The sequence below is a fragment of the Macrotis lagotis genome, chromosome 2 (genome assembly GCF_037893015.1).
Source record: "Macrotis lagotis isolate mMagLag1 chromosome 2, bilby.v1.9.chrom.fasta, whole genome shotgun sequence".
NCBI classification, from domain to species: domain Eukaryota; kingdom Metazoa; phylum Chordata; class Mammalia; order Peramelemorphia; family Peramelidae; genus Macrotis; species Macrotis lagotis.
Genome location: NC_133659.1, coordinates 267,564,412 through 267,589,603, shown reverse-complemented (window position 1 = coordinate 267,589,603; position 25,192 = coordinate 267,564,412). Strand labels below are relative to the sequence as shown.

Here is a 25,192-nt window from a genome sequence, read left to right as displayed (position 1 = left end):
GAAAAAAGATAATTGACTGTGATAAATTAATGTAATAAAATATTACTATGCCATAAGAAATGGGAAAGAAAAGGATGGTTTCAGAATAATATGGGAAGATTTGTATTTACTGATGCAGAATGAAATGAGCAAATCAGGAGAAAAATTAACACAAGGACAACAACATTGTAAGGAAAAGTTTTGAAAGGTTAATAATTCTGATCAGTGCAATAATCAGTCATATCTCCAAAGAATAAGTTGATTACTTACCTTCCTACATCCCAAGGTACATAGAGAGACATATATTTTTGGACATGACCACTGTATAGATTCATTTTGGTTCATCCAGGTCACACCCACTAACTCTGGGTGTCTATAGAGCTCCATCCTGGTCCCCCTTCTGTCCTCACTCAATAGTATTTCATGTAATGATCTCCTTGACTCCCATGAATTAAATTATTATCTTTAGGCTGATGATTCTTATATCTGCTAATCCAACTCTAACCTTTTTGCTGTCCTTTAGTCAGTACCTTTCTAGTCCTCCAGTCTCACATCTCCATCTGACTTCCTCAAACTGGATATCCAGCAGACTTGTTTGGATAAACTAAAGTCCAAAACTAAACTTATTATCTTTCCTTCCCATCCTGGCTAAATACCTCCCCCTTCCTAATTCCATATTACCACCCTCCAGTCACCCAGATTTCTATATCAAATCTATTGCCAGTCTTAAAATCTTACCTTTGTAACAACTCACATCTTGCTTCCTTCTTTCCTGTTGTTGATGTTCAGTCATGTTTGACTCTTCAAAATCCCATTTAGGGTTTTCTTGGCAAATAAATTGGAGTGATTTCCTATTGTCTTTTCCAGCTTATTTTACATATAAGGAAACTGAGGTAGAGAAGGTAAAGTGATTTGCCCAGGGTCACACAACTATTGAGTAGATGAGACTGAATTAGAACTCTGGTCTTCCTGACTCCTTGCCTTGCCTTCTATCCACTGTGCCACCTAGTTGTCCTTCTGATACTATTTTCCTCTGATACCCTGATTCATCTCCTCACACTAGACTTTTGAAATAGACCTTGGGCTGACTTGCTTCAGGTCTCTGGCCACTCCAATCCTTCTACTACTCACCTGTGAAAGTGATCTTCTCAAAGTTCAGTTCTGTTCATGAATCACCCCTCTGACTCAATAAATTCTAGTGACTCATTAGGATCAAATATAAAACCCCTTTTTTTTCATTCAAAGCCCTTTATAACCTTACTCCCAATATCCTTACACACCTAGGTACTTTTCAGTCCAGTGACACTGCCCTCCTTATTGTTCCTGACATTTTTACTGACTATCTTATATCTTGGAATGCTCTCCCGTTTCACCTCTGCCCCCTGGCCTTCCTAGCTTTTAGACCTAGTTAAAATTCACCTGTAGGAAACATTTCCTGGTCCCCATTAATTCTAGTATATTTTCTCTGCTAATCATTTTCCATTTATCCTGTATATAACTTGTTTGAACATAGTTGAAAAGAGAAGGGAGACCAGGATGGAACTCTATGGGACACCCACAGTTAGTGGGCATAGTTGTCCCCACTACTAGCTTAGCTTCTTTAGGGCAGGGGCTGATTTTGTTTTTTTATGTATCTCCAGTGCTTAACAAAAATGACTGGCACATAATATACAATTAAATGTTTATTGACTGGCTGAATTGACTATGTTTATTTGTTGCAAGGGATTATTTTTCCTTTCAATTTTTCATTTTAAAGAAGAGTTCAAATCTGGCTGCAGATACTTACAACTGTGTGAGCCTGAGCAATTCACCTAATCTTTTTATACCTCAGATTCTCATCTGTAAAATGATATTTCTAAGCACTTGTCTCCCAGGGTTACTGTAAGCTTTATAAATTGCTTTATAAACCTTAAAGATCTATATAAATGTTAGCTGGTTATTATTATATTTATTAAAGAATTGCTAAGGGCTGGTCACCATACTAGGAACTGAAGATATAAAGGCAAAACATGAAATAATTTCTATTCTCAAAGAACTGGACAGCCAGATGGTGGAATGAATAGAGTGCCAAGCCTGAAGTCAGGAAAGCCTGATTTTGAATCTGATCTCATATTATTAGCTGTGTAGTCTCATGCAAGTCATTTAATCTCTATCTGCCTCAGTTTTCCCATCTGTAAAATGAGGATTGAAATGGCATCTGCCTCCCAGGGTTGTGAGGATCAAATGAAATAATAATAAAGAGCTTATCATAGCATCTAGTACATGGTAAATATATCATTGTTAGCTATTATCATCAGATTACTTTGATTAGACTTTTCATAATTTTTCCGTCTAGCTCTTGGCTTGATTGAAAATTAAGTGAACATTAAACAGCAAATTCACATAGACACTTCATTTTTGCATCATAGAGCTGTGACTGGAGCAACAAAAAACTTGAGTACTTATTTTCTTCACTTCAATAGGATTTCAGTAGGGTCTCCATTCCTCAACTATTTTCTTCTCCCTTTAGAGAATAGTTTTCCTTATCTTCCCTTTCCACTCTTCCTTTCTAACCTCTCCTGAAGCAGCTCCTTCATTCTCTTGTCCCTTCCTTTTTTGAGGAAAGTCTATTGTCACCTCATCCCTCTCCTTTTTTTTCTCCCGATCTTGCAAGGCATTTGCTCTATTTCTTTTCCTCTTGCTTCTTATTCATTCATTCATTCAATTTGCTATTCCTTCCTTCCTTTCCTTCCTTCCTTCCTTCCTTCCTTCCTTCCTTCCTTCCTTCCTTCCTTCCTTCCTTCCTTCCTTCTGTTAGTCTAAGGGGCCAGAATGACTAGGAAGGGTACTTATAAAAAAACTGATTCAATTTTTTCCACTTGAAGCCTATATTTGAATATTTAAGGGCAAGTGTTAAAAGTGCTTTCTTAATTTATAAGCTCTATTCTTGATAAGATTTTCATTTTTGTTTTGTTCTAGAAATTTATGACAAAAATTCATTGCAAATTATAAACAATCATTGTCTTTCAAAGAAATCAATCTGTGTTTTATTTTGGGGCTTATCCTATCAACTGCTATATGTAATTTTTGGGACAAAAGCCAAGCTGATTGGGAAGGGAAAGGGAAGAATTTCTAAGAACCAGCAATATTGATTAACAAAGAGAAAATAGTATACAAAGAGAAAATACTGTGCTATAGTGAATAGTATGTTAAGTTTGGAGTCAAGGAAGAATTGTGCTCAAATCTTACCCAGCTGAAGTAAATCACTCACTTCATTTGTCAGACCCTCCTTACCTGGAAAATGGGAATGATGATTCTAGTACCTACTGCATGGGTCATTCTGAGATTCAAATGCACAAGTAGCACTGTACACATACAACACTTTGTTAGCTTTCAAGTACTATGTAAATGTCAATTATTATATAATATATACTATAAATGTCAATATATAATATATACTATTAAAATATAATTTACACCCAACTATTCATGATCCCTGTAAGTTTGGGCACCACAGGATCCTAGAACTTGGTACTGGTACTTCCAATAAGATTCTTTGAAATATTACTTGCCCATTACCACTATATGGACCAAGACTGAATGGCAAAGGTGATAGAATAGGCAGAAGCTTCAATAACAATCAACACATTGAAAAGTTACCGTTCACAGTTTTGGGCAAAGAGAAAGTTTCTCAGGCAATTAAGCATTGAGAATTTAAGACTTTCCTGTTATCCTATTTTGTATCTTTAAGAAAAAATTTAAAATTTTGATGTATTTCTACTATTGTGTGGTCATCATAACATAGCAATTGTTTACATGGAAAATTATGACTTTGCTGTATTACATCCTGACTCTCTAAGAATTGGATTTAAAATCTTGATTTGCATTCCTTATCAATATCATTGGGTGGTCTTTATAACATTTGTGTATGACTTATGATTCATTATAAGATTCATAGGACTTTCTCTTGATTATTGGTCTTCCCATACTCTTTTCTCTTTTTTTAAATTTTTTTTTTTGGCAAGGCAATGGAGTTAAGTGACTTGCCCAGGGTCACACAACTAGGTAATTACTAAATGTCTGAGGTTAGATTTGAACTCAGGTCCTTCTGACTCCAGGGTCAGTGCTCTATCCACTGTACCACCTAGCTTCCCCCATACTCTTTTGTCTTTAAAAAAAAGATTCACATTTTTCTTAGGCAGAAATACTCTCTGAAAATAAAAGGAGTTGGAAGAGACATTAGAGGATTCATTCTTTAGCCATGGCTAAATATTTCCAAATATTTGCAGTGGCCACCCTGATAGTGCATTCTGTTGATGGAGAGCTTTAGTTTGAACCTTACATTAAGACAATAATGTCTTTCTTCCTGTGACTTCCCTCCATTATTCTGGTTCTGCCCTTTGGACAGATCAAATACATCCTCTTTTATTTAACAGTCTTTTAAATACTCTAAGACAACTACCATGTCAATAAATCAAGAAAAGGTCCATTTGGTACACTTTATGGGAACATATGGACTAGAGTCTTACAGTATGAGAAGGTGTGGATGAAATGTGTTCTGTACCACTGTGGATGAAGTGTCTGCATTAATGAAGTCATAATCACTAAAAGTCAAAGTCACATTATTTCTTACTTTTCCTTAAGCTAAATATTCTCAGTTCCTTTGTGTTTTCCCCAGTTTCTAAGTTGTTTTTTGTTTTTAATTCTTTTTTTTTTTTGCAAGGCAATGGGGTTAAGTGGCTTGCCCAAGGCCACACAGCTAGGTAATTATTAAGTGTCTGAGGCAGGATTTGAACTCAGGTACTCCTGATTCCAGGGCTGGTGCTCTATCCACTGTGCCACCTAGATGCCCCCTTAGTTTCCTAAGTTGAATCGTGTTAGATTTGAAATCAGTTCAGTAGCTTACTATCTGTGTGACTTTGAGTGTGACTTAATCATTCCTGCCTCAGTTTCCTCATTTTTAAAGTGGGAAAATACACCTACCTCTGTGTCATCAAGAGGATAAAATAAGATAATAGACACAAATAGTTTTGAAAACTCTATATAAATGTTGTCTATTATTATAGCTGCTGGACCCCATATCCTCTGGATCACCTTTCTTTAGTTTGTCTCATGAAATATCCCACTTAAAATGTGATAGCCAGAGCCAGAAACATCTATTCAAATGTGCCAACAGTTAAACATTTATATTCCAAAATGCTTCTCCAGTTAGTCATTTCTATTTTTCATTGATGTCTTCCTATCCAAAAAGATTCATGACAACATTGTATATCAGAGCTTGTATCTGAAATGCTTCTCAACTACATGGTAGGTTCTGAATCAGAATTAAGCAGAGATTTCATTGATGAATGGGGCTATGTGGGAATCAGAGTAAGACATTTTCAGAACCCTCTAGTTTTATGGGAAGAACAGTAAAATAATCAGAGCCTATATCCTAAGTGGAGGTAAAGTCATAACAACATCATTTAATTTTTTTTGTTCTACAGAAATTAATAGACAAAGATTGCCCCAAGTTTAACAAACTTGGGATCATTAAGAACTGAACCATTAATTAAAGTCTTGGCATGTTGAAGAATAGGAATAAAATGAATGAGATCAAAATAAACCCCCTCTTGCCTCTTTTTAAGGTCTCAAATTATTATGCTGGTTAATATTCTCAAGGAAAGAAGCAATGTCAAGATAAAAAAAAAATTAGGTCAACCATAACTTTCCATATATTAGAACTTCTGTAGTTTCAAATGTAAAGAAATTCACTTTTTTCAGTCACCAATTTTATTCACCAATTTGGTAAAATTATATTGAAAGATCTTATTTATTATCCATGAGAACTTGTCCTCTTTGTATGAAGATTCTACGAAATCATTGATGTTTATCTTTATATAAAAAGTGAAAAAACATTTAATTTTTTAAATAAAGAAAGCAATGCAAAGAGAACAGTTGGTTGTTCAATAGAAGAGATTAGAGAAGAAGGTAAAGCAACAAAAAAGAAAGATGGAAAGTTTATTAGTTTAATTGACAGAATTTGGGTATATTTGAGATTTCAAAATATTATGCCTTTCTTTTCTTCCAATGGGGGTATGAGAAAAGTGATGGATTTTGAGTTGCAGGATCTTGCTTCATATCTTTCTTTTGTCACTTTGAGACTTTGGCTGTTACTTAACCTGTCTGGGTCCTAGTTGCCTCATCTATAAAATGAGGAGATTGGACTAGATTATCTCTAAGATTTCTTCTTACTCTAAATCTAAGATCCAATAATAACAAATAACTGAAATTTATTTAACATTTTCAATTTTGCCAAGCCCTTTAATTAATATTTGATTTGGAATTTGCACTTTGGAATAGCCTTGCAAGGAAGGTGCCAGGCCCATTCTTATCCTCTTTTACAGATGAGGAACCTCAGACTCAGAGAGGTTAACTGTCTTTTCCATTACCATATAGCCAAGAGGAAGAAGTCTCAGAGATAGAACTTGAACATGGGTTCTCTGACACCAAGCTAAAACATGGATTTTTTTTTTCAACCTAGTTAAGGTTTTTCACATTAAAAAAAGTTTTGTGATATATTTGCTAACATTTATGAAAACATCATAATTTAAATGTTTCATTTGTTGGAACCTAGATACAACAGAGGATGACAGCTGTTATGAAATTAGTCATTGAACTGAGCAGCAGAGAACCAAGACTTCGGGAGGACATGAGAGCTGTCTCCAAGTATTTGAAGGGCTTTCATGTGCAAAAGGGATTAAATTTGTTCTTTCTGGCCCTGAATGGTAGAACTATTAGCAATAAGGTACAAACTTCAGTGAGCCAGACTTATTCTGAGTGTAAGGGAAAATGGAGTTTTAAGAGTTGGAGCTATCCAAAAGTGGAATGGGTTGACTCATTGGGTACCAAGTTCTCCATCAATGGAAGATATCAAGGAGAGTTTAGGTGATCACTAATTGGGATGTCAAAAAAAAAGAACTTTTGTTTAGATACAGATTGTTTCGGAAGGCCTCAGAGACCCATTTCAACTCAAGAGATCCAGTGATTCCATAAATTTAATGAAAACAAAACAAAATGAAACATTGCTTTAATTTAAGACAAGACAAATTATGGGAGATCATTTTGGGTGTCTTTCAATAGGATCAAACTGAAACATATGGTTTGTGCTCAAATGAAATGGAGAAGAAGGGTAGTTCATTGCTTGATAAACAAATACTGATACTAGTGATAACTAAGCTAGATTAAAAAATATCATTTTTCTGTCATGGGGTTGCTTTATTGTGTCAATCTTTATTGAACAGAAGTGGAAGAGAAATTATTGCTGAGGGAATTATTTTATTTTATTATTTTATTTTTTGGCTGGTGGCCTCCATGGGTTAGCTCGTTTGGGTTTGATAAATGAAGACCAGTCCCTCAGGGATTTCTAACTTGTTTGCTTCTGGGAGATCATTAGATCCTTTGATTTCTTGGCTGACAGGAATTTGAAAGAGAACAGTATGTTTTTTGCCTCTTGTGGGCCTGGAGAATCATATGCCCTCATGCTTTGGCCTTACCATGGTCACATAATGAAACTGCTTAAAAGGAAGAATTTACAGAAGTACTTTGGCTGAACATGTTGAGTCTTTAATAGTATTGTCATTTAGCCTTGTGTTTTTAATCGTGGGCATTTTCTCTCCCTCTTCCATTGTTAAAGCATTTTAGGACTTGGGAAGGTCTTGGTTACAAAAACCCCAACCATCCCCTATAATGATGACCTTTAATAACAATAACAGAATGATTTATGAACCATAATCAAATAACAATAACATCAACAGCAGCAGCAGTCTAAGAAATAACAAAGATATTTCAATTTGATTCTTATTTCACAAGTTATGTCCTAAATACCCATAGTAATGGGGTTTCCAATTTCCAGTTGGCTTGGTTGAGATAACACCATTCATAGCAACCATATTTAAACACCAATAAATAAGAGACTGTACATCTGCTTTTGTGGTCTATGATAAAACTGAAATGCTCTTGGCTTTCAGTCTCACATTTTATTACAAATTCTTTTTGTTTCTTATATACCAATAGAAAAGCAAGTATGTAACCTATTTACAGGCACTACACATTTACATATATTATATACATTTAATAAATTTAGGAAAATAATTGGACAGGAAATGTAATATCTAAAGTAATAGGCTGCAACTGTACATGGTTTACTGTTGTGTCCCTTATGATTATTGTATCATATTGCAATAATAAATACAGTTCTATATTTACAAATCTTATAAAAAATCTCATAAATGTATTTTTTCAATTCCAAATTAAAACATCTGATCAAAATATTTCAAACATGCTTATAAAAATAAACCCACCCAACAGCTATTTGTTTTGGATGCCTGGTGGACTAATAACATTCTGATAAAAGAAGTTATGAATTAATCTTTCAACTTCCCGTGCTTTATTATTTTGCTTCTCAAAACATTTTACACATGTATTAGATGTGGAAAAGTGGAGGAATGCTACTGACATCAAGCAGGGCAGCCCAGATGGAAAGTTGCTAAAAATCAAGCTAAGTAAAAGGATAATGTATCCATGGAGCCAAAGGGATGTCAGAACTTATTCTCTAGCTTCATGTTGTCTTATTGCCATAGCCTTTAGAGTTAGTAGGTTTGAGATTCTCATATATATTGATTTAATATATGTCTGCTACAGTAGATCACTTTTCCACCATGCCTCTGAACTCAAAACATCTAATTGCTATAGTAGATAGTAGCATCCTGTCACTCCTAGTCCCCCAAATCCATTCTCCATCATTTCTCAGGATGTCCATTGCCGGCAATGAACTTTGATCCTGGAACCCCAAATTTGGGCACTAGGGAGTTAAAGATGAATGAAACCACTCAGAAACCATCTTTCCCTTATTTCTTTGATAGTAAGTTCATTTAGCCTTAGAAACGTTCATACAGTTCTGTCATCCTGGCTTTTAAACCAGATGCTAGTGCCTAAGATGGCAAATAGAATACCCTCCAAATATAAACATGTTAATAACATCCTCCATTCTAAAGCCAGGCAGATTAGTGATCTGAAAGAAGCCTATTATAGATATAAAGGCAGAAGGAAACAAAACTCTCTTTGCATAAATCCAGAGAATCAGAATACTCTTTGTTGTATCTTATGTTTAGTAATAAAGATGATTTTCGACTTCTTTTCTTCAACCCATTTTAATCATCCTTTAAAGAATTTTAGGTCTTATGGAGCCCATTTTGTGGGTCAATGTCTTCCTTAAAACTCTGTAGATGAGCTTAGGTTAAAATTGTGGCAAATCCTTGAAGAGTATTTAATTCTTCTATTTGTGCTAGGTTTTAAAAAAATCAATTGTTGATAAAAAACAACAACCAAATTATCCTATGAGATGCCTTCAGGCTCATTCTGATCCTAAATGTCAGTGACTTTGCAGTTTTTTTTTCACACTGACTGAGGGGGGATTTTTTTTTAATCAAGGTTCTAGCTCAACGTTTTTTTTTTTCGATACCTCAAGTGTATGGAACAATTATCAGGAACACTGTGCCCCTGTCCCACCAACTATATCAACCATCTTCCCCTCTGGGGTTTGCAATTTTTGTAAACATTTTCTCTTCATATCTTGCAACTCACATTAGAGACAAGGAACGAATGTTACAGATGAAAGACGATGACTTTCTGTCATTGGATAAGATGGTGGCCCTTTTGAACAAGAGGTCAGGTCATAAGAGCTGTTGCCACTAGCAAAAGAGACCAAAGCTTGGGTTGAATCACAGGACCGTTTCTCCACATCTTCTGAGTTGATAGAGATCAAACTTGAGTGTTTTGATCTTTTCCATAAGAATGTTTGCTTTCGGAAGTTCCCCAAGTCTTCCTTAAAATTTGGATTGAAGAGAATGTAGAGAAGGGGATTGAGACAAGCAGGGAGTGGCACAATCACCAAGAGAATAAACTTAATGACTTCAGGACTGATGAATGTGAGGTTTAGTAAAGAGGAAAATGACAAGAACGCTACAGGGCAATATAGGATGCAATTGGTAAAGAGTAATAGAGCCACATGCTTCACCATTGCGCAGTCCCAAATATTTTCTAGTTCTCCCTTTTCCAAACTGCAATAGAGCTTAGTGTAGGTGATGGTCATCACAAGGAAACAAAGTGAGTTCAACAACACCAGAGCTACCATGTAACTGGTGGTACTAGGTTCTCCAAAAGGCAGGGGAAAGCATAAGGGAGACACACTATATTCACTGCCACTGAGTAGGGGAATTGTAGCGATGGTCAGGGCCAATAGAAAGCAAATCATAACTATCGCTTTCAGACTGGAAAAAGATGCTTTGGTTTCAAATTTTGCAGAACTTTTTACAGAGAACCCACGTTCAAGGGCTGCCAGGGTAAGTAGAAAAACAGACGTCTCTGAAGCAAAAATGGACAGAAAACCGGTGACTTGGCAACCTATTCCACTCTCCCACCATGCACCATATTGAGCAAAGCTGCCAAAAGTTAATGCATCAACACTAGCCAAGACACCACTGGAGACACCCATTAGGGTGTTTACCACTGCTATCAATCCAATTAAAAGTTTTATAGAGGAAATATACAGTGGAGATCTGAAGATTGTTGAGGTCACCAAAGCATTACAAAGGAAAGCCAAAAACGCAATGGTCCACACTCCGATTCTGATTAACCAACTACCAAATAGATTTTCACATGGTTTGAAGGGTCCTGGAATGGCAAGAAAGAGTAGATAAATTTGAGATTTTTAAAGTCATATACATGTGATATTGTCTAGAGTCAGTTGGCAAGTCAGTAGTAAAGAACTAGGACTAAAAATACAGTTCTCCAGAATCCTTTCTAGTGCTTCTTCACCCATACCTCTGTCTTCGAGAAGTTTGAGAGCTCATATAACATGCATGCAGCATGCAACATACAACTCAAATGAACAAAATCAGGACAACATTGTGTACAGTAATAGCAATATTGTCAGGATGATCAACTGTGAAAGATTGAACTTCTGATGATGAAATGATGATGAAATGATCTAAGAAAATCCCAAGGACCCATGATAAAAGGTATCATACTCTTCCAGTGAGAGAACTGATGAACTTTGAATGCAGATTGAAGGAGACTTTAAAAATAAAAAAAAAACTTTATTTTTGTTTTTTCTGTCTTTTCTTTTGCAATATGAGTAACATGGATATATACATTATATGACTTCACATTTATAATTTATATCAAATTTCCTTCTCAAGGTGAGGGAGGGAGAGAATTTGGAAACAGAAATTCAAAAAAATGTTTTAATGACATTTTTATATGTATTTGGGAAATATTTAGCAAAATAAATAAAATCATATTTGGAAAAAAAATTTGATGGTTGAAGGACTAATCATCCCAGGCAAATGTATATAAAAAGAAAGCTACATATAGAGTGAAAGTCTATAGCACATGGAACCTAGATTAGCATTTGATGCTTAGGAGAGAGTAGATTTTTAATATATCTTTTTTAATATTATAAACAAATACCAAATGCCTAGTGCTCATTTGACTTTTTAATAGTCCATTTTACTCTCAGGAATTAATAATAATAATAATAATAGTAGCAGTAGTAGTATTTACATAGAGGTCTAAGATTTATGAAGCACTTTATGAATAATAACTCATTTTATTCTCACAACAACTCTGAGAGCTAGGGACTATTATTATCCTCATTTTACAGAAAGAAAAAGTGAGGTAGACAGAACTAAAGTGACTTGACCAGGGTCAGGCAGATAATAAGAGTATGAGACTGAATTTGAGCTCAGGTTTTCTTGAGTCCAAGTCCAGCACTCTATCAATATTCTTTTAATTTCAATAATTCATTCCTTTTTGTACAAGCAGATATTTGAAAAGTTGACTTAAAATATTTGTTGTCTAATAACTATGTGGTAATATGCTTAATATGTATAAATATTAATAACTATTTTAATATTCAGCTATGATTGTCTTTTAAAAATGTTTTTCTCTTTATATTATCAACTATTAAGTCACTTTTAACCTATATCAAAAGATACCTTCCTACTTAAATATACCAAAAATGTAAAAATCATCTCTTGAATGAAATAAAGCATTGGGGTTAGACACCTATATTTTGAATACAGAAGTGAATTCTGAAAAGAGAAATAGTAATGAATCTCAGTGGACCTCCAGATTTTGATGACCCAAAAAGTTGACATCAAATCATCATTGTATTCAACAGGATAAATCCATGCCATGATTAAATACCAAAGTAGAAGTTCTGAGTTAATTTGGGGGCCCAACAGCAGTTCTTTTTTTTTTTTTTTTGCAAGGCAATGGGGTTAAGTGGCTTGCCCAATGCCACACAGCTAGGTAATTATTAAGTGTCTGAGGCCGGATTTGAACTCAAGTACTCCTGACTCCAGGGCCGGTGCTCTATCCACTGCAACACCTAACCACCCCCCAACAGTGGTTCTTATTTATCAAAATTGTTTCAGGGTCATGTTCATGTAACTTCCTTACCTGGAGGTGGTGAACACTGTACTAAATGATGGACTTTGGTGTCTTCTTCAAAATCAAGAAGGAAGTCCTCTAAATCACGTTCATCTGTGTGGGTGAGAAGTCCCTGAGAGATTAGCTGAGCAATACCATTTATGATGGAACAAGATCATGAGATGAGGCAATGAATCCTCTTATTCACTCTTCTCCCCATTCCCTTATAGAAATCTAAGCATTTCATAAACATCTCATTTTATCCTCAACTTTGAGAGGTAAGAGTTATTATTTATCCACATTGTGGGGATTGATGAAATGAAGTCAGACAGAGATTATATGACTTGACCATTAAGTATCTCAGGTGGGATTTGAACTGAGGCCTTCCTCACTCTAGGTCCATCTCTCTAACCAATTGCTATTAGGTGAGGAAAAGTTCATATTGATGATTAGTCTATCAAGGGAGACAGGTTTGAATTAACTGAGTTGTTGCCATTTTGCCATCATATATCATTTACTGGTACTTTGCTGAAAAAGGAGGAAAGAAGTCATGCTCAAGAGTCAATGGCTCTCGCAGCATCCAGACTATCACCAAAGTTGGTTCTGGGAAAGATCAGAGAAGAATGTTTTTGCATAACACACCCTTCACTATAATAAGGCAAGTCATGCCACCACTACTGTGGTTGGTGTGGCCTTCTTCTAATTGAAGGACAAGTATTATTTGTATAGTAGTTAAATTTTAAAAGCATTTTATCTTAAATCATACATATATATATATACATATATGTACATTATATATATAATATATGAAATCGAATATCAGAAGGTAACTTGTTGATAAGAAACCAGTAGTTGAGATTTCATTCCTTCTTTGAACCCAAGTTCAAATCCAGTCTTAGATATTTCCTAGCTGTGTGACCCTGGTAAATTGCCTAACCTCTGCCTGCCTCAAAGGTATCTGATGTGATACAGCCTGTTGATGGAGTCCCAGGTCTGGAATTGGAAAGACTTGAGTTCAAAGGTGGTCTCAGACACTTACTAACTGTGTGAATCTGGGCATGTCACTTAACCTTGCCTCAGTTTCCCCAATTGTACAATGGGAATAATAATATTATTTACCTCTCAGAGTTGTTGCAAGAATAAAATAAGTTAATTAATTAATTATAATATGCTTAGCACAGCACCTGGTTAATAAGTGTTAGCTATGATAATTGATGCCTTTTTTTGATTCTTCTCATTGTTGTTCTTTCTCTCCTCAATTATCTTGTTTATTTATATATTTCTATGTTATAACCTTCATTAAGATGTAAACTCCTTAAATATAGAGACTTTTTTTATTTTTGCCTTTATATTCCCTAATGGTTGGTAAAATGGTTTTAACATAGGAGATACTCTTTGAATAAATGCTTACAGAATTTAATGAGCTAGCAGTCAACAAATATTTACAAAATTTACTGAGGCAAGACTGGGCAATTACTAGAGGGCACAAAGAAAGCCAAAAACAGCTTCCCCCCCTTTAAGAAATTCACATTCTAATGGAGGAGACATATACAGAGTTAATTGGAGGTAATCTCAAAGGAAAGAACTTAAGCCTTTCAAAACTCCTTGTCTTTACAGTGAAAAATGCTAAATTTGTCTCATTGCAATTTCTGCCCAGATTTCCTAGCTCTGTTCTTTGGGATCATGTCAAGTAGGACTCATCTAATCTCTACTACGTAATAATCCTTGAAGACAACTTTCATCTCTCTCCCCCACAAATATTAATTTCTTTAGCCTTAAAATGCCCATTTTCTTTGGCTGCTTCTGACCTGAGATGACCTCAAGATGTCTAGTCACTTGTCTCTGGATTTTCCCCAGTTTTTCATTGTTCTTCCTAAAAATTTGTGCCCAGAAACAATCAAAATTCCAGATGTACTTGGAGTAGTAAATAGAAGTACCATGGGATAGTAGGATCTGAAGAATTAACTGTATCCTGAAAAGTATTTAATTTTTGGCACTTGAGTTTATAGTCTACAAGACTGAAAATTCAGTGGCCTAGTACTATTAATGGAACAGAAATGAGCCTTGCAATTTTTTGAGTTAGATTCACTAAAAATTAGATGACTCTCTCTCTCCAAATGATATTCTCCGAGAAAAAAAGGAATCCATATTTTAGGATGAAAAGGACAAGAATTAAAATGGTGTAATGACCATAGGAAACACACCAATCACCAACAGAAAGACTGAATTTTACAGACTGCTTGTGAATCAGAAGTAATATTGAGGGTCTTGAAATATAAGAAAAACCAGGTATTTTTGATTTTGTTCTAACTTGCAAGGCTGTAGCTAGAAGGGAAAGTAGTTGTGCTTATGACTTCTCTCAGCTACCACAGGTATGGTGGTAACTGCCTTCAATTTAATTAATGTCTTTCATCAAAGAACACCAAGTCCTTCATTACAGACATTATCTCATTTCCTGCTGTTCTTGTTTGGGTAGGAGAGTGGAGGTAGGTTGTTTTTTAATCAGCTGTTTTAGAAACAGAGATGATAAATTTTTGTGGTCCTACTGAGACATCAGAAATCATTCCTGGCTAGTCCTGTCTGTAGGAGACAGATGGTCAAAACAAATGATGAAAGCAAGTTTGAGAAAGTTAAGGTAAACAGAGTCCACCTGGACAGGATCATTTTAATGTCTTTGGAAATCTTTTATGGGAGATTTCTTTGTAATCTGCACTGAAGACAAAGCTACTTTTTTAGCCAGAGGAATTTAAGCTAAATGGAAAGAATTCCCCTCCAGCAAGGAGCAAATATTAGAATAGGTTCCCCAGGTATTAAAAAAAAAAGATGCAGTTTAGGATATGGATGATAAGGAGATGGACTTTTTATCTCTGACATTCTGTGAGTGAGAGGGAACTGTTCTTACCTTGGAAATGCAGCATTCCAATATCCTTCTTGTGAGATTCATCAACACTATTGTTGTCACCTTTATTCCACTGATTAGAAATTTTGTAGAGGTTTTCACAAGCCCCAAATGCACAACACTGATAAGCATAAGGCATTTCCATCAGCCTGTGGAGAAAGAAGAAAAGAAAAGTTAAGGAAACATACAATTATCTCTTCTACATTGTAACTTTCCCCATCATGGTTTCGATGTATTTCAGGTTGGCATAAGAAATCAAATGAAAATATTAGGGAATTTTGTGAAAGAGAATAGATGATACACAAAAGCCAGCAAATGTATAGTGTTATATATTGTCAATCCAAATTTAATACACTCCACAAATGAAAAAGAAAAAAATTACTTCTCCAGTATGAAGGGAGGAGCAAAATATTTTAAGCAGATTTTCGAGTCTTTTCCCCCCCCCTTTAAAACACTCTCATAGGAAACAGGTGGTTCAGTAGATAGAGCACTAGCCCTGAAGTCAGATTTCAGAAGTCTGAATTCAAATTCCAACTCAGATGCTTCCTGGGTGTGTGACTTGGGCAATTCACTTAATCCTGATTGCCTCCCCTTATCCCCCAAATAATAAAATAAAGCATTCTAGGTGGTTTCTTCATTATCATTCGGTGTGTAACATTTTTAAGAGCATTTCTTTTTCATTGAGGTGTAAATTTACCACATGATTTTAAAAATCCGATAACACAGATATGCAAGCCTAGTACATGAGTGGAAGGAATATCATTTTCTTCCCATAGTTAAAGTTCTGCTTTTGGCACATATGGTCTGTGTGTTCATAGGGAAGTCATTTAAGTTCTCAGTGTTTCAGGAAAAACTCTACAACTATAAATTAGAGATGAGTCACTAGTCATATTCAATGAAGAGAATCTTCACACATTGATGAGATCATGAATATTGCGCTCCCCAACTCCCTTTTCAATAGAAAATCCAACAATTGAAAAATTGTAAATTTTTGCCTCCAAGTCTCTGAAGTGACTATTCTTTAATTAGTTGATGACTTTAAAATGATGGTTTTTCAAAGTGAATTCATGGAGCCCTTTGCATGGAGCCTGTAGAAAGATGCTCTATCATTCCCCCTTTCCTGTCCCAACACTCCACTCAGGATACGAAATACATTTCTGAATGAGTCCATGACCTCTGAATTTTGAGAACTGTTCTTATACATCTATTATTTCACATGAACACAAATGCATCTTATTAGTTTTAATGACAAACTCACTTGAGTTCTGGAAAGTTTTCAGATGATATCAGACTCTTCAAGGCATGATTTCCTGTTAATTTTAAGTGAGTTAAACCATGTAACCCAGTCACAGGAAAAGACGACAGAAGGTTGGATGATAGATCCCTGCATAGCATCAAAAAGAAATTAGGTTTTTAGTCTCTACTTGCATAGAAGTTTATGTTAAAAAACAACTTAAAGATTATTATACTCCTCAATAAAAATCCCCCAAGTAGGGCCCCATTTAATTGGAAACTGTTTGAGAAATCTTTTTATATATTATACCCACATACTTTAATGTATACCACAGTAAATATAACCATTTGGGCTTTAGTTCTCAATGACCTTTCCACTTAAAATTACAATTGCAAAAAGAAAACAGTCTCAATTTCATCCAAGGAATAAATTCTATATTCATTTTCTTTTGCCTTGCAAGTATAAACAAGGTGGTGGGGATGTGAATGTTTAAGTTGGAGACTAGTGCTGCCCAGGACTATGATGGTGATTGGTGATGGATGTCAGAGGGAGAACACAGAATTGTTCTCCTCATTCTACTTATCTTTCTCTGCCTTCCTGACTGATGAATCCTTCCCTCATATCAGACAATAGGAGGAGGACAAGGAGATAAGAAAGCAGTCGATTAATAAAATTTGTCAAGTGTCTTCTACTGTTTTTGGTGTTGGTTATATAAATACAAAGGATGAACTCATTCCAACTTTCAAAGAAGCAAGAAGGATGGGTGAGGGGATTTGTGTGGAAAGGAAATGAGGGAAAATGAGGGAAAGAATTTTCTTCCACTCAAAAACACAGAATGAAATTTAAGTACCTCAAATAAGGAATAAGATGTTCATTTCATATCATTCCACCAATTTTGAGTTTTGAGATTGTCTTGAAAACCCATCCTTATTAATTGGCATTCTTTAATTATCCTTTCAAAGGGTTGATGTGTCTGTTCTTTGAGAACCCTACTGGTATGTGGAAGTGAAGTGTGAAAGGAAGGGACAAATATTGTGGTTAGCTCTGCTATTGAACTGCTGTCATTGGAACTACCAGAATTTTTACTGACTAGAGGACTCCAAATTATCACAATCTATGCAACAGAAGAAAAATGAAATTATGTCACTTACAGCTTTATCAGAGAAGGTAAAGAGGAGAATGCAGTGGAGTGAATAGTGACAATTTTGTTCCAAGCCAGATCCCTATAAAAAAGTGAATAGGAAAATTATGTAAAGTCTTCTCTTTATTTAAGTTTGAAAAACAATCATAGTGCTTCCCCTAAGAATGGATGTGTGAAATTACACCTGAGGACAGTGTAGGTGATTCATAAATGTTATTGATTGACTGATTTTTTTCTTGTGTTTATTTGGTTTTGGTTATAAAGAGCAAGGCTCTTCTGTAGTTCTTAATTTCTATCCTCTCTAGATCTTCCACAGGAAATGCACTCAACATGCTGGTAGGCTTCTTCTAGATAGATCTCTTGATGTAATTAATATACGTCCCAATGTTACCCTTAAGCTATCTACCCTCTTAGCCCTTGTTTTCACTATTTGACAAATATACTTCTCTTTCTCATGTTTCTTGGTGTTGATTTTGCTCTTTTCTTCAAAATGTTAAAGTTTAACTACAAAGACATCTGGGTCATAAGGGACTTATACATCACTAATCAGCTTTTTTTTTTTCTAGGCTGTTAAGATATAGTGTTTCCTTTTGTTTTGTTGATAGTGTTCAGTGCTTGCAAAACCATTTACCTACACACTTTCATATGGAAGACAGAATTCATGTTGTATATATCTATCTGTTTATCTATCTGTACATAGACACATATGTATTTACACATATAGCTATTATATGCATGTGCAACAATTTGTTTAGTTATTTTCCAACAGTTGTACACTGGCTTATTTTCAACTTTTTGCTAGTATAAGTAACACTATATTATATTGTCATATATTATAAATATGCTAGATTAACACTTAAGTATATTTTTGTATGGACTGGTCTTCTTTTCTACCACCTCTTTGATATCCTAATAGGAGAATCACTGTGTTAAAGGATCCAAATAGCTTTGTAGTTCAAGAAAGTAGTTCTTTAAAATAAATTTTATTGATATTTTTATTTTTATATCACCCATATCCCAATCTATCCCTTCCCCCTTCCCCCATGCCATCCCTAAGGTAGCAAAAAATAAAAAAGGGAAAAAATAAGCAAAATTAGCCAACCTATGATGAAATCTGATATTATATGCAAAGTTCCATATTCATATTCCTTCAGCTCCACAAAGAAGGGAAGGGGGGGATGATTCCTTGAAAGTAATTCTAAAAATATAAGTCCAAACATTTTGAGTAATAGCAGGCTTAGTGGGAAAACCATTTGGCATCCCAAGGTACCCACTTTGAAAATGACAAAACCAATTCTGATGACATTTGTTTAAAAAAGTCAGTTTTTTTAGAATATTATACTTATTCTTAGCTTTTTGTCTTTGTTTCAAATTCAAAAATTAATAAAATATTTTTTCTCTACCACCTCTCCAATTAAAAAGAAAAATAAAACCTAAATAACAAATATTCAAATTCAAGCTTCCCACATTAGTGATGACTCCAAACCTCTAACAGGTGTTGTATATATTTAAGCATTATCATTGTTGCAAGAATTTAGAAAGTTGCAAATACAGCATAAAATAATTTTGCATTTTGTGTTGCAAATAATGTTAAAACTTTTTAAAAGCAGACAGCTGCATGGTATAGTGGAAATAATGCTGCCTTTGAAAGGAAAATCCCTGGGTTTTAATATTGACTCTATCATTTTCTAGTCATGGGATCTTGGACAAATCTCTTTTCTTTTTTTTTGAGACTCATTTTCCTCATCCATAAAATATGGACAATAATACTTATGGTATCTCCCTCAAAGCACTATTATAATCCAAAAAAGCTATATAAATGTAAGCTATTATGATTAAAGGCAGCTTTTTAAGTGTTTGAAAGCTTTTGTCGCTTTAGCAAAGCAAAAAACAAAAATAAAATAACAGCAACCCAAGAGTAACACAATTACAGTTATTAGTTGACTGAGCTACAGAAATATTTTCTAATAGTATAAAGGAGTTGGAGAGCAGAGACAAGTTGGCAGAAAATTCTGGAAGGGACTTTTTTTGCCTGTTGTTGCTCATACTAACCTATCACCACCAATTACGAACTACATAATCAACAAATACTGCCAATGACTGAACAACTTTGCTTTTTTTTCTTGCTTGTTAATGTTTAACTTCTTTAGACTAGTAGGTATTGTGACTGCAAATTCACAACTTCAAATTTATTCCTAGAAAATTATCAGCAGGAAAACAACGTTTGATTTTTTCTTTTGGTAAATATATACTTTTGAGTCCAACAATGATAGTATACTATAAAAGAAATGAGGGTAATATGAAAAAAATTCATTTACTTTGGGGGGAAATTGATGAAAAAATGCTAAAACTATTGTGGGTGAGGGAGGGAGCCTCTATTTATACTCACAGTGAGCGTAGCACATTCAGTTGGTGGAAAGTGTCTGCCTTAATTTCATAGATTTCATTATGACGCAGGATTCTGTAATGATAGTTGAGACTCTTTAATCATTTAAAAAATTATAAATATCAGGGAACTTTCAAGCAGTTTTGATTCCACAAAATATATCTGAAGAATGACTATAAGGTATTGTGAGTCATTTTAAATGAACAGAGAGTATGGGAACAGAGACAGGGACTGTATCTGTGATTTATTTGGGGTTGGGAGTTGTCCATGAGGAATTTCCTCTATCATTGCAGGTCAATACCTTCCAGCCTTCAAGAGTTGTTTAGGACATTGAGAGATAAAGTGACGCAGAAGAGGTAACCAGTTCTCCAAGGCATTATTCTATGCTTCTTTTCAACTTGTGCTTTAATAGTTCTTTAAGATTTACAAGATATTTCTAATGACTATCTCCATTTTATAGGTGGAAGAACTGAGACCAAGTGAATTGCCCATGACCATACAACCTAATATACATTTGACATGCGATTTGAACCCAGAGTTTCTGACTCCAAGTTCAGGTGATGCCAAGTGACTAACCCATGGTCAAACAACCTAATCCAAATCTGACATGGGATTTAGAACTCAGAGCTTCTGACCCAAGTCCACTACAACAATAGTATCACTACTTTCAAAAGAGTTACTTAGGCAGTTGATATAACTTATTCCATTGAAATAACCATGGCTGCAAATATTTTGGAAAATAATACTGTGGAAATTCCTTTAGGTCTGGAGCAATTTAGAATATATGCATATACACATAAATGCACACACAGTCATATATTGTTGATGTTAACATTTTATTTTTAGATGTTGGATTTGATTTTTTGAAAATGATCTCTGTTGAACAAGAATTCAAATCTGTTGAATAAGGTTAAGAGTAAGTTGGCTAATAATGGTTTTAAGAACTAAAGATTAGATAAGATCATAAGTTATGACTAGTTTTCTTGAAGTTCTAAAAAAAATTCAAGCAATGATAACAACATTGAAACCAGTGTGTCCTTTCCCCCTTGCCCCAGCACCAGGCAAGTTGAGATTTATTTGGATATTGGCATAGTAGCATAGGGGGAAGAGTGTTAGATTTAGTATTAGGAATGATCTAGCCTCAGATACTGTTTCTGACACTGAGTATCCAAGTCTTTTCCTCAGTTTTACCAACAATAAAATGTAGCTAATTAGCAGTATCTAAAGAAATGAAAGATGGAAAATACACCATTTTCCTTAAAGCAATATAAAAATGTCTGCTATGTTTATTAGATGGAATGGTTGGTGGCATCCTTGAAAGAGAGAAGGTCTGGGTTCAAGTCAGACTGTGACCCCAGGTCACACAGGGACTTAGAGAGATTTAGTATCTCTCAAGACTTTGGGCAACTCTCATAAGCCTATAAATTGCAAAGAATTAATTGCCTTGGTAGAGTACATTTCCTTATTCAGAAAATTCCTTATACTAATGAAACAATGTTTTTTTTTTTTTAAACAACAGGTGAATAGAGCACTGGTTCTGAAATCAGGAAGAAGTGATTTCAAACCTAGCCTCAGATGCTAACTAGTTGTGTCACTTAATCCTGATGGAATTCTGATGGCCATGTCACTTAATCCTGATGGACTACCTCAACAAAATCTATTTAAAAGAGTCATCTATATTGATTAATTAATTGTAAATGTCTTCTCAGTGAATCCCCAGATGGAAGTGTGTGTGGGAATACGTGAGAGTATGTATATATGTCTGTGTGTGAGAAAGCACATTGTGAAATGAGGTTTTTTTGGTTATTGTTTAGAGATGATTTAGAGGGATTTTTTTACACACTTACATTTTCTGAAGCTTTTGGCAAACAGAGAAACAGGGTAAATCTTTTATCAGGTTGTAAGACAGATCCCTGAAAAATAGAGGTATCAAAAAGGAAAATATCTGTTACTTATTATTTGAAACAAAACAGATTTTACTTTCATTTCTTCTTCAAGATGATCTTTTTAAAACTATACTCTGAATTTTCCACAAGAATCATTCAATAATATATTTTTCAACATTTTTAGATTAAATTATAGATTTAGCATGTTTAGAGAAATGCCACTATTGTATTTCTTTAATCAATTGCAATAATTTGCTTATGAGTCTATATTTTGCCAGTGACAACCCCAAACTTTCTAGCTATTGCCTTGCCAAAATGAACCTTGTTAAATTAAACAATATTGCATCTGACCCCAAGACTTGCTATATCTCTGAGGGGAATAGCTATTAGGTTAAAAATCAATTAAAAAACTCCAACCCACAACATAGTACTAACTCTGAAATCAATCATTACTGGGAGTGGGTAGGGGAGACCTCTAGAAAGACTTTAGCTAAAACCCAACAAATTACAGAATAACAGAAACATCTGGACTTATTTATAACATAATATAACTAATCAAAAACAAGCCATGGTAATTTGCAGAAACCTTAGCAGAGAGAGTGAGAGAGCGAGAGAGAGAGAGAGAGAGAGAGAGAGAGAGAGAGAGAGAGAGACAGAGAGACAGAGAGACAGAGAGACAGAGAGACAGAGACAGAGAGATAGAGACAGAGAGAGACAGTGAGACACAGAGACACACACAGAGAGAATAAAGTAATATTGATTTTAAATTCTTTTTAAAAATCCTATCATTAGCACAGACATTTTCATGCCTGATTCTCATTCTTAAACCTAGATAGCCTTTTCATAACTGAAAATTTCATGTTTTTTTAAAAAAAGAAATCATTGAAAAATTTTCTATACTTATAATTCTATCATATTTCACATTTAGGTTGTTGAAATAAATAGAATTTTCAGAAGAAGAGAATGCATTTCATTATGTAAGATGAGTCAAGTGTAGCTGACTTGCAAATAGGAACTAATAGTTCAGGAATTTTAACCTAAGCAGGTGGATGAATCAGAAATTAGAAAAAAATCACCCCAATTTTCTCAAATGAAACCCAAAATATCAGTTTTCCCCCAAACTGTGAACTGATTAAATTAAAAAAAAAACCCAACCAAACATACCAATAACCTTACAACCTAGTGAGCTAGTTATGTCATAGGATAATAGATTTAGAACTGGAAGAGATCTTAGTTGTTTTCTGGTCCCACCATCAATTCATAAGCATTTTTTTTTGTATAAAATTTTAAGTATAAACCAGGTACTTTACTAAACTCTGGTGAAAACAAAAAAGGGTCAGGAGTTTGAATTCTTATTTGTAAGACAACATATGAACAATTAGGTCCATATAAATTATGTACAGCCCAGTTGAAAGTGAGCCTCCATTCCCAACACCTACTTGGGGTAATTGCTAATTAGGTAGATAAAAATTGTATGGAAAGTAGATGGTAGGGGCGGCTAGGTGGCACAGTGGATAAAGCACCGGCCCTGGAGTCAGGAGTACCTGGGTTCAAATCCGGTCTCAGACACTTAATAATTACCTAGCTGTGTGGCTTTGGCCAAGCCACTTAACCCCATTTGCCTTGCAAAAAAACAAACAAAAAAAAAGTAGATGGTGCTCAGATCTTCTGTAGAACATGACATGTGAGCTGAATCTTGAAGGAATACAGGGATTCTCAGAGGTGGCAGTGAGGAGAGGGAGTATTTCAAGCCCTGGGACTAGGCTTATATACAGACTTGCAGATAAAGAAATTGATGCCTAGGAAAATTAAATAACTATGGCGCTTACAAAAACACTAAAAGTAGCAGAGCCAGAGTTTGAATTTAGGTCTTTTATTTCTTTGTATTCCTGCCTAGGTCTGCAATACTTCTCCCTCTTTGACAATTCATCCTCCTTTTGGATTAGATCAGATCATTGATTCATTCATTCCTTATGTAATACTTTACATTATAAACTTTCTACTTCATTTTTTTAAAAAAGAGTAAATTGCAAAATTTCCGATGGATCCAATTGTGAATCTTTACAAGAACCATGATTTGTGATCTAAAGTGATACCCTATGGATTTTCTCCTGGCAGATTTTAACATGAGAGTTTACTTTTACATAGTGATGTAATGATACTTGTGTTTTTTAACTTCCAGATAAAGTTCTGAGCCAACATTTCTCGCTTAGACATAGTTCTACACACTTGATTCAATTCAACAAACTTTATATGCTTATTATATGTATAGCACTGTACAGGGTACTGGGGTGGTGCAAAGACAAAAATTAGAGTCTCTGCCCTCCTCATTCTAGAGGCAGCTTTGTGTCATGCCGAATTGAATGTTGGTCTTGGGAGTTAGGAAGAAGTGAATTTTTGAATCCTTTTTCAGAAACCTAGGATAAATCTTATCACCTCTGTCTGCCTCAGTTTTCTTGTCTGTAAAATAGTGTTAATTGTAATTATAACACTTGCCTTCTCCAGTCATTGTGAGCATAAAAATAATTGTAATAATAATAGTAATAACAACAACAATAATAATAAATAGCTAGCATTTATATAGCATTTTAAGATTTGAAGCCCAATTTACATTTGTGTTTGTGTGTGTATGTAAATATCATCCCTTATTATTGGAAGAATTTCATATATATATAGATATGTAAATATGAGATATATATAAAGAAATTTCAAGTTGTGGTAATCACTAACAATAAGGGAGATTGGCAAAGGATAAAACTTTACATTGAAGGAGGTAAGGAGAGAATGCATTCAAGACACAATGAAAGTGTATGCAAAGGCATGGAGGTGGGAAATGGGATATCATATATGGGAGAATTAGTATTTGATCCATTTGAATCAGTCTGCTATAGTCCCAAATTTATAACTATCTCACAATACTGTGGACTGACAATCTATACATGAACTATTTTCTAAAACTGGAGCAATACCTTAACTAAATATGTGTATATATGTGAATATTCATATATATACATACATAGATACATATATATTCATAGATACATACAGATAGATAGATAGCTATAATTTTAGAGTTGGAAAAGACCTTGGAGATCATATAGCCACTTCAATTTGCCAATGAGGAACCTGAGACCCAAAGAAGTTAAAAGATTTCCCAAAATTTTCAGTTCATTAGTGGTAGGGGTTAGAACTGAAAACAAAGTCCAGTGTGTTA

General features: G+C 34.6%; 1 protein-coding gene across 1 annotated transcript in view; it reads right to left on the bottom strand.

Moving 5' to 3' along the window:
* Positions 1 to 26: 26 nt before the first annotated feature.
* LGR5 (leucine rich repeat containing G protein-coupled receptor 5) overlaps positions 27 to 25,192 on the bottom strand; it is a 188,999-nt gene continuing 163,833 nt past the window's right edge. The window contains exons 12-18 of the mRNA XM_074226155.1: positions 21,940 to 22,005; positions 20,096 to 20,167; positions 17,717 to 17,788; positions 16,590 to 16,715; positions 15,335 to 15,480; positions 12,463 to 12,546; positions 27 to 10,671 (exon numbers count right to left, since the gene is read on the bottom strand). Of these exons, the coding sequence (XP_074082256.1) occupies positions 9,584 to 10,671; positions 12,463 to 12,546; positions 15,335 to 15,480; positions 16,590 to 16,715; positions 17,717 to 17,788; positions 20,096 to 20,167; positions 21,940 to 22,005 (1,654 nt within the window). The 3' untranslated portion in view covers positions 27 to 9,583. The remainder of the gene's footprint in view (positions 10,672 to 12,462; positions 12,547 to 15,334; positions 15,481 to 16,589; positions 16,716 to 17,716; positions 17,789 to 20,095; positions 20,168 to 21,939; positions 22,006 to 25,192) is intronic.